Raw genomic sequence first — 9,119 nt, forward strand, 5'->3', positions numbered from 1 at the left:
GAGGTCAGCAACAGTTAATAACATTATCAACAGGGGTTTCAATTAAGAAAAAAAGAAAGAAAAACTATTTAGCTTTACTTGTATGTGCTGGTAGACAGTGACCTTTTTAAAGGATAACATTATTTTACCGCCCGAGTGATCCGTTTCAATACATCTGCCTTAAATGGAAGTAGTAGGAGGTTTTGTGTGGGTTAAAACAACACGGCGCTATCACTCATTCACTAAAATGGTCAGAAATATATGTACCTGTTGTACGGTTCTCTCTACCTTGAGCATCTGTAACTGTTATGGTTTAAAAATAAGTTGTTGATGTACACGCAAGCACTTTTGCTTGGGGTAACCGGCTGTGGGCTATTTCTATTATATCCTTATTTAGATTTATAAAGGAATTTTTCACAATAACCAAGATTCCTTAAGAACCTCAGTGTTACCTGTACTGAATTACTAAAAAGAAAAAAAAAGGAAAAAAACAACAACCTATGAGTTATGATGATAAATAGAATCTTGTAGTCTTTCTGTGATTCAACTAATAAATAATCTCACAGCTTGTGTGGTGGAAAATTGTGTTCCAATAAGCAGCTAAATACTTTAGGATTTGTGATTTGTTGATTGCTCCATAGACGCCACTGATTGTTTACCAATGATTTCTTGCTGTGGTGGGATAGTGGATTGTTTACTGTTCTATTCTCCTCCTGGCCTTTAGGGGTCAGTCATTGCCTGAACTCCAGACTACCCAGCCAACAACAGGGCCAGGGGCATGTGTTCTGTGTTAGGAAGATATTTTGCTTTGGTACTTGCACATTTACAGTTACCTCATTTTTGCCATGTTTGTATTTGGAAGAAAAAAACAATAAAAAAAAAATGAAATAAAAAAGCTAATATATATATAAATATATATATATATTATATATAGGAAATGGTTCTTAATGCTATAATTTTTTTCATTCCATTGGAATCATTGTTTGTAGCATTTAACATAACTAGTTATAGTGTATTATAAATACATCTGTATACTGATTGAAATTTTTAAGATTTGTACTTTTTTTAAATGAAAGTTGCTAGTTCTGCTTTACCGAGTAGTGCAATCATATTTTTTTTAATTGTGGCTGATTGGAGAGGGTTGTTCACTAATAAATGTGTGATGTATACTCATACTACACTGACTAAAGTAATCAATGCTTTAAACGTTTTGCACAATATAGATGTGTTGCGGTTCAGTTACTTGTCTGAGGGTTTCTGTCTCTCAAAACAGTTAAAAGGTGAATCTCATAAAGAATGCCCTGGTCATATTTGCCCATAGAATCAAAAGGAATATGCATGAAAAACATTATTCGGCGCTATAAATATTTAGACCTAGGGAAGCACAATATATTGGCATTATATCGGTGATGGGTCAATACCTGCTGAATAACTTGTTTTAGCCAGTGATTGTTTCCACCCATTTTTTCTTTAATCTAGCAAAGATTTAACCCTTTAATATAAGAGAGCATCCCTTCAAGAGCAGCTGTTGGTGAATTTCTGTGCACTGGTGAATAAAAATGATTGTTCATTCTTGGAAAAATTACCTTTATTAAAGTTACTCTCACACACACACAAACTTTCTTGATTAATACTCAAGTAATGACTTAAATGTATTGGTTATGGCTCCATGCACTCTATTATCTAACCAGCATCCCATAGATCTCTTTAATATTATAATCACTTTTTTTAATTCAAACAGTATGTGTATCTATAGCAGATTTAAAAATCAACATTTTTACAATAGTATCATTATAATGTTGCCTAAATTCACTTCTAGCATACAAAAAATAAAATAAAAAATTAAAGTATAGATTTAGAACCACCACTATAACATGAAACGAATTTGATTATCGTATTGGCTAAAATATCAGTTCATCCTGTTTTTTGTTTTTGTTTTTTTTGCATTGAGACATGGGCAATTTACATTCTCAATGTTGAGCACATCATTACTGTGATCTTCAGTCTGTACATAATTTGTTGATTCAAATCAGAATAAAGGCAGCACAAGAAATACCACCTATACTACCTTTTTGAGTGGATGACTTCTATAGAACAGGCATTAATGATTAATGGAGAAAATGTCTACAATTAAAAGTGTCACAATGCAAAAAGAAAATCTTAATGGTCTCAATGGACTCTTTTTTTGATTTGGGGGTTAAATGTGACCCATCTTTTGACCAACTTTGTGAGATTCACGCTAATAGTACAGACTTACTGCTATAAAACAAGGTAATCTGAGTTACTACCTCTCCAATTACTTTATAAAATCGTACAATGAATGTTTTAAGCCATTATTCAGCACCATATTTTATTTCCACATGCCTACAAAAATATTAAAATCGCCATGGCTTCAGGTTTGTGCAGCAGGCTGCAACGTTAACGTTGAACAAGCTTGAACCGGAACATTGTTAGTCAAACCACAACAACATTTTAAAATGTTTAATTTAGAATTGGAAAATGACATCTTTACATGACCAGACCCATCAGATGGACGACAGGCAACATAGGCATCTATGAATTACCACAGGCACACTATGGGCAGACTTGCACTAAACTCTATACAGACAAAAGCCACATGGAAATGATGTGGCCTTTAGTTTTCTTATCCGAACTCACTTGAACCACAAGCAGCCCATCGGATCCTTTGCTGACAACCCCTCTTTTGGTCGTTAGATGAGATACATTATATGGTCGACTTTGATTTGCATTAAAAAAAGGAAAGAAAAAGATAACTCTGTTGTGGCTTCCAGGCTTGTCCTTAAATATCTAAGTCATATATTTACAGGGCTGTTCACCTTGCACTCATTTTACAGAACAAAACTTCACTGCAGGGAAGGATGGGTTATTTTTTTTTTTTAAATTCAGTAAAAGGTTTATTTCAGTGATCCCTCGTCCAGGCCATCGAACAGAAGAACAAACTGGAGGGGAGGCGGGACTTGACTCGTGAGCAGAGGGTTAGCTAAATGTCAATCGTCTGTGAGGTCCTGCACAAAGAGGACTTCTGACCGGCTCAGACCGGCTTCCTTCAGAGTGGGGGGATTGGGCTGCTCTTCCGTCGGCAGGCAAGGCAGGACCCGGCGTGGGAAATTCGTTACTATTTGGAATTTCTCAGGGGTCTCTTTCAATGAAAACAGGAAGTCGTGTATTACCTAAAAAGGGGAAAAAATACGTTTTAGCCCAAAATGAATTTTTAAATATTAGGTGGTATAACGTAATACAAAAAAGACTGAGCTTTTGATGAAAACATCAACTTCAAAAAGCGTCTCATGAGCCTGTTCTCCTTTTCTTCAACCACAGATGCTGTAGACGCTGATATCATGCTGTTATGGTTCTCAACACTGTGTATATAAGCGATGCAAAAGAGCATCTGAAGGGTGTTTACCGTCAAAGACTGGCTGAAGAGGAATCTCCGTTCCACGCGAGTGTCGTTGGGCAATTTGAACACTATTTTGACACTGTCAGGGTCGTCCGAGGGCGGCTCAGGGGGAAGACACTCAGACTTGCGCTCCTTCTCTTCTTCCAGTGTCTGTCATTAGACAATCATTAGGAAGTCATTAAGTGAAATTTGTCAACCGACTAAACAGTCATCGTGAACAGTTATTCATGATGTGCAGGCTTTTCTCTTTAGGTTAAAGACAAACGTAACTGTTCACAAGTTTTTGGAATTGCAACTTTATCCATGGACTAGGGCTGGGTTAAAAAAAAAAAAAAAAAAAAAAAAAAAAAAAAAATTCTTGATTTTAATCGATTCTCAATGAAAATCCAATATCTATCTTGTGGCGCACATGTGAAGTGATCATCTTGATCTTCCTCTTTACTACTAGTCACAGCATGAATAAATAAATATGAATTAACAATAGAAGGTATGTTGAAAGATACAGTACAATTTACCAAATCCATATCTCACATGTAATCAATCGGTCAATCAATGTTTCAACCGCAGAAAGACTCAATAAAACAGCTAGTAAACAATATCATGTAATGTTACATTTACCTCAGAAAAGCCATTTAAATGTCCAAAAACTTGTTTGTCGACTAGAAAAATCAACTCTAAAGAGGAGCATTTCACTAAATATATGAACTATATTGCAATTTTACTTAACCTGTTCTTCAATATTTAATGTATGTTTGAATAAATCCTTAATGATTTTATGTCAGCCATTATTATACCGTTATTATAAAAGCTTCCTTATGTGGAATGTAAGTAGCCTACAAATCAGTTACTTTTAACCTTTAATATTATAACTGTGAATCTTATAAGCCCCAATGAATCTATATCGAATCAAATTGTGAAATTTGAGTCAACAGTCAGCCCTACCATGGACAGATTAGTTATTTTACCGTGATCAATTTAAGGGTGCTTTTCACGTCATTGATTTGGGTCTGAACCGCGGTGCAATTACATCAAAGCAGCAGCTGTTTACCCCTGTTGCAAGGTAACAACGCAGAAGGCAGCAAAATGCATAGCGTTGCTCACCTCACTTTATGTTTTGGTTTTGTTTTCAGCACATAATGGCACTTGCGTCTATCTGCTTCTAATGTACTGGAAATGTTCTAAAGAACACGGGAGTCCAGCAGAAATGTGATGTGTATATATTTTTTGCTTGCAGTGTGTCAGGAAAGTGAGTGAGAACAGTTTTATTGAATCATACATCAATAGCGGTTCACTTCCGCGATTTAGTATGATTGAGATGAGCCGTACCCCACACAATCTTTTTTTATTCAGACATTGTATGGTTTTGCGAGCCGAGTTCACCCGAGCTCAGAAAAGAGCATTAACATCATCCAAACGCACCGAACTCTGATGTCAATAGAACCTTGGTGCGCACTAAAAGTGCTAGTGTGAAAGCACCCTAAAAAAAGATTTAATTATTTGGTGTATCCTATAATTTCTTAATTTAAACAATTGACAACAAATGTATTTCTAAAAGAATTTATTTTTCTTTATATAATAGCAAATCACTCACTCTCAGTCTCCTCTCCTCGGCGAGGATGCTCTGGCGTGCCTTCTCCTCCTCTTGGCGTTTCTGCTCTTGTTCTTCTCTTTTCTTTCTGTCTTTTTCCTGGTCCGCACGGAGGGACGCCAGGTAAGCTTCATCCTGCTGTTGCCTCAGTACCTGCGTCTGATTCCTCTCCTCCCTGTAGTTACAAAACAGAAAATTCTGTGTGTGTGTGTGTGGTAATAATATCTGTTACAATTAAATATCCTGGTTGGTCATGTGTAGGTGCAAGACTTTAAATTCTTCAGGAAGCCAACTATGTATGTAACCTTACCTCTCTAGTTGCTCTGACATGAGATATGTCTGGTTTGCCTCCATGATGAAGTTCAGCTGGTTGATAAGATCCTCAGGTTGGATCAGCCCCTCCAGTCTCCCAACAACTGTCATTTTGCGGTCCTTCAGCATTATCATAGCCAGGAAGGGATAGGTGTTCTCACGAAGGGCCTGAGAGACTGAACACACAACACAGGAAACAAGCTCAAACCACATCTCGTGAGATAATAGGGGCTTTCACACCAGGTAGTTCTAGGAACTAGCCACCAGGGTGGTTGCCCGAGAACTAATGGTTCCTTAGGAACATATTCCTGGTTGCAAGTAGGAACTCTGAAGTGACGTAAGCTGTGCTTGTTGTTGTGACTGAGAACGCCAGAGTACACAGCTTTTTAAAAAATGGTGGGTGCTGGTGTTTAGTGTGCGTTCGGCCAATCAGCGTACACTAAAGTCACAGATAGTTCCTATAGTGCTGGCTTAGACCCTACTCTGAAGCAGGAGCTAAATTAGTTCCTCCAAAAGGAGTTCCTAGAATTAAAATCATTCCTAGTTCCTGCGGTGCGAACACACCAAAATCCAGGAACTTCCCCCAATAGTCTAGGGACTGAAAAGGTTCCTCCGGTGCGAAAGCCCCTTATGATGACACCATAACAATTTTCAGAAAGAGATTAATCAGAGATGTGGAAGTGAAGTTGGTTACCTCGGTAACCCTCCGGCTTGCTGGTGGAACATGCCCAAAACAGCATCCTCGTGTTAATGAAGGTCAGTACCTCTTCTGAACATAATGTGGCTCTGAGAGAGACAGACAGACAGGAGCTCTAGTTATGAAATCAGAAGCTCACCAGATGTAACACATGAATAAACATCATAACTTTCAACCTACCGGCAGAACTCATCTGTGTCCTGGTGATCATCTCCATGAAGATAAACTAACAAGTAGCGAAGTTCTCGCTTGGCATCATTCAGAGCCTAGAAAAAAAAAAAAAAGTTAATTTGATACACTTTTTTTTATTTACTTCATGCAAGTCATTTCAGTCTGCCTGATTAATAGGTCAATATTTGAAAAGTTAAATATCTTAACATTCTTACAAGATTAAGACCAAATACATCAGTTATACATCAACATACCTGACTATATGTTCCCTGGTAGAAAACAGGATGCGATCTACCATATTTCTCCTCAAAACTATGAATAAAGGACATGACATCTCCAACAGGATCTGTGACACGACCCCTTGGATCTGGCCGAATGAATCTCAGGGCAAACCTGAAAAATTTAGGAAAGGAAGAAACATCAGTGGAAAGACTAGTAGCATTAGTGTAATATAATACAGGTCTATGTGAACATTTCTAAGTTTAATTGCTTTAATACCTGAATACATCCAGAAGTGTATAATACGTAAACCTGAAGGGAAGCATTATCAAGTAGTAACTCCATCCTAATAAGCCCTGTAAAAAAAGTAAACGTTTATATAAGCACTTTGTTTAATATGTATAGATATCATGTTGCGACATCTTGTTTTGTCAAAATATTCATGTGTTAAACGGTATTACCCTGAACTGTATGTCACACCAGGCCGAAACCAGCATATTACCACTTGACATTTTTATATTTACCACAGCTGTACAAATGTATTTTTGGCATGTGTCATTTTTGAAAACATTAGTACAAAAGAAAACCAAATAGACCCTCTTACTCTGGGCTGTGGTCTTGAGACAATATAGCTATACACTCTGTGGTCTGTGGTGTTGACCTGTAACGGTCTGGCGGGTGGCGGGTTGAAGACACTCGGAACTCCTTCTTGCTCATTTAGTCTGTCTTGTACTGCAGCCTGCAACAAAGAGAGATTCCCAATGAATCATAATTATATGGTTCCTAATACAAAATGATAAACAAAACTAAAATGACAGGATCAATTCATCTGGTTTACCATCTCTCACCTCAATGTTCCAATTGTGTTGTTCTAATGTGCGCCGACATTGGTCCATTGACTCCAAGCCTGTCAGGTCCTGAATAATATGTGCCATTTGCAAACAAAAGTCTTTAGGTTAAAAAAAAGAGCTGGAATGTATTGTCACAATAAAATAGAAAATAAATATCCAGTTGCCTGGCATGTTTATAAAATGTGTGCCAAATGTTCTGCTACTGAATGAAACAGTTGGGTAGCGATATAGATTACGCGAGTGTTTTCGAGATCAGTCACTATTCAAGGGCGTATTTCTTTTATATTACTCGAACTCAGTAGTAACGTTAGTTGTGGAAGAAGTAACGGAAACTTCTCCAATGATGGTAACTTGCAACCAGTTTAAAACAAGACAAATAAAATCGTCCTTAAATTCAGCAGGTTAAAAGTTTAAGTAATGCCAGACTGGGAGAAGATTAGGGCTGCGTCTCGAAACCTAGCGAGCTGTCTATCTAGATAGCATTTTGATATTTACGCACCCGTACGACTGCCGGTTCTCCCTCTGTTTATTTATGAATAAAAATAAAAACACTGCAGCCAAATTAGACAACATTTTGGCCATTTCGCTTAATGACTTTACTTTGATCAAATCCACTGTCTAGGTAAGTTAGGTAGCTCTCTAGGTTTTGATACACAATAAATGACTCGCTGCCTAACTGACAGCTGCCATTTCAACTAAAACAAAAGACACTTGTAAACACGAGAAAATCTTTATGTGGACACAAATAAAAAGGTTATTATTCAGATTAATTCTGTATTTATTAGGTGCACTGAAGCTGGTCTCGGTTGAGTAAAAACTAACGATCTTAATGGGAGTTAGCTCGCTGACTGGTCATTTATACTTAAAGCGGCTGAGCTGGATACCACGAACACTATTTTTCTGATACTTTAGCGTATAAAATATTCAATCAATACGTGTTAACAAGACAAAGTCATTGGTACCTGAAACTGGAGGAGTTTTTCAGTTTGAGCCTGAGATAATTCCTGTTCTTCTGGCGCCGCCATCTTACCTCGCCGAGCCCTAATAAAACGTGATGACGTATAAAGCGTGCTGACATGACGAATACGTTAAACGTTGCACAAACAACTCTTTCTTTTTTGCGCCACCTGCTGCGCAGGAGTCGTGTGGCGCATGGTTTGTTTTATTGTTTTCACCAAGAACAGTGTACAATAAACAGTGTTCTTTATTTTTATTTGAACAATTAAAAAAATAGTGCAGCTAGTAATCATAATTAATCTATTTAAAATAGATAGATAGATAGATAGATAGATAGATAGATAGATAGATAGATAGATAGATAGATAGATAGATAGATAGATAGATAGATAGATAGATAGATAGATAGATAGATAGATAGATAGATAGATAGATAGAACAAATATGCATGTAGGCTAATTAAGTCTCCATTCGTATCGTTTTGTGAATATAAGCAGATTCATGTGTATAAAAGAAACAATAACATATTCGGTACAATAAACAAAAGCATAATCTTCAGACACTTAAGGTGGGTTGCAAGGAAAAATAAGTAAACAAATAAAAATAAACAAACAAACAAATAAAATTGAAGCATGTAAAATCTTAGAAGGAAAGAGACTCATACATGACTTTATACAAGAATTCACTAAGGGATTTGATTATTTTTGGATAAGTAGACTATTTTATGGATGATAGGCTAATTCTTACATTCATTTTTTAAATAAGTTAAAGAAGGTTTACTGTTATTCCACTTGCTTTTATGTATATGATATTTACCCATAGTAATACTAATAACATCAGTGTCATCTTTTTTTGAGAGACCATAAACCAAAACCTTAAATAATTTAAGAGAAGGAATTTCAGTAGGCCTACCAATATTTAGCCAGC

At 36.7% G+C, this 9,119-nt stretch overlaps 1 protein-coding gene across 1 annotated transcript; it reads right to left on the reverse strand.

Moving 5' to 3' along the window:
* Nucleotides 1-1,960: 1,960 nt before the first annotated feature.
* Nucleotides 1,961-8,305, reverse strand: faf2 (Fas associated factor family member 2). The gene is made up of 11 exons (XM_079892633.1): nt 8,198-8,305; nt 7,233-7,301; nt 6,989-7,123; nt 6,664-6,740; nt 6,420-6,558; nt 6,175-6,260; nt 5,992-6,083; nt 5,296-5,473; nt 4,989-5,160; nt 3,404-3,547; nt 1,961-3,170 (listed from the first exon to the last, which is right to left on the reverse strand). The coding sequence occupies exons 1-11, from the start codon at nt 8,258-8,260 to the stop codon at nt 2,988-2,990; spliced, it is 1,338 nt and encodes a 445-aa protein (XP_079748759.1). The 5' UTR covers nt 8,261-8,305; the 3' UTR covers nt 1,961-2,987.
* Nucleotides 8,306-9,119: the final 814 nt, after the last annotated feature.

Source organism: Squalius cephalus (assembly GCF_949319135.1).
Source record: "Squalius cephalus genome assembly, chromosome: 14".
NCBI classification, from domain to species: domain Eukaryota; kingdom Metazoa; phylum Chordata; class Actinopteri; order Cypriniformes; family Leuciscidae; genus Squalius; species Squalius cephalus.

Bases quoted from the DNA above. Each gene is read 5' to 3' on its own strand.
- faf2 (XM_079892633.1), bottom strand. From the start codon at position 8,260: ATGGCGGCGCCAGAAGAACAGGAATTATCTCAGGCTCAAACTGAAAAA. The intron at 6,084-6,174 runs GTAGGTTGAAAG...TGTCTCTCTCAG, and splicing joins GACACAGATGAGTTCTGCCG to AGCCACATTATGTTCAGAAG. The intron at 3,171-3,403 runs GTAAACACCCTT...TCCCCTTTTTAG, and splicing joins TCTTCAGCCAGTCTTTGACG to GTAATACACGACTTCCTGTT.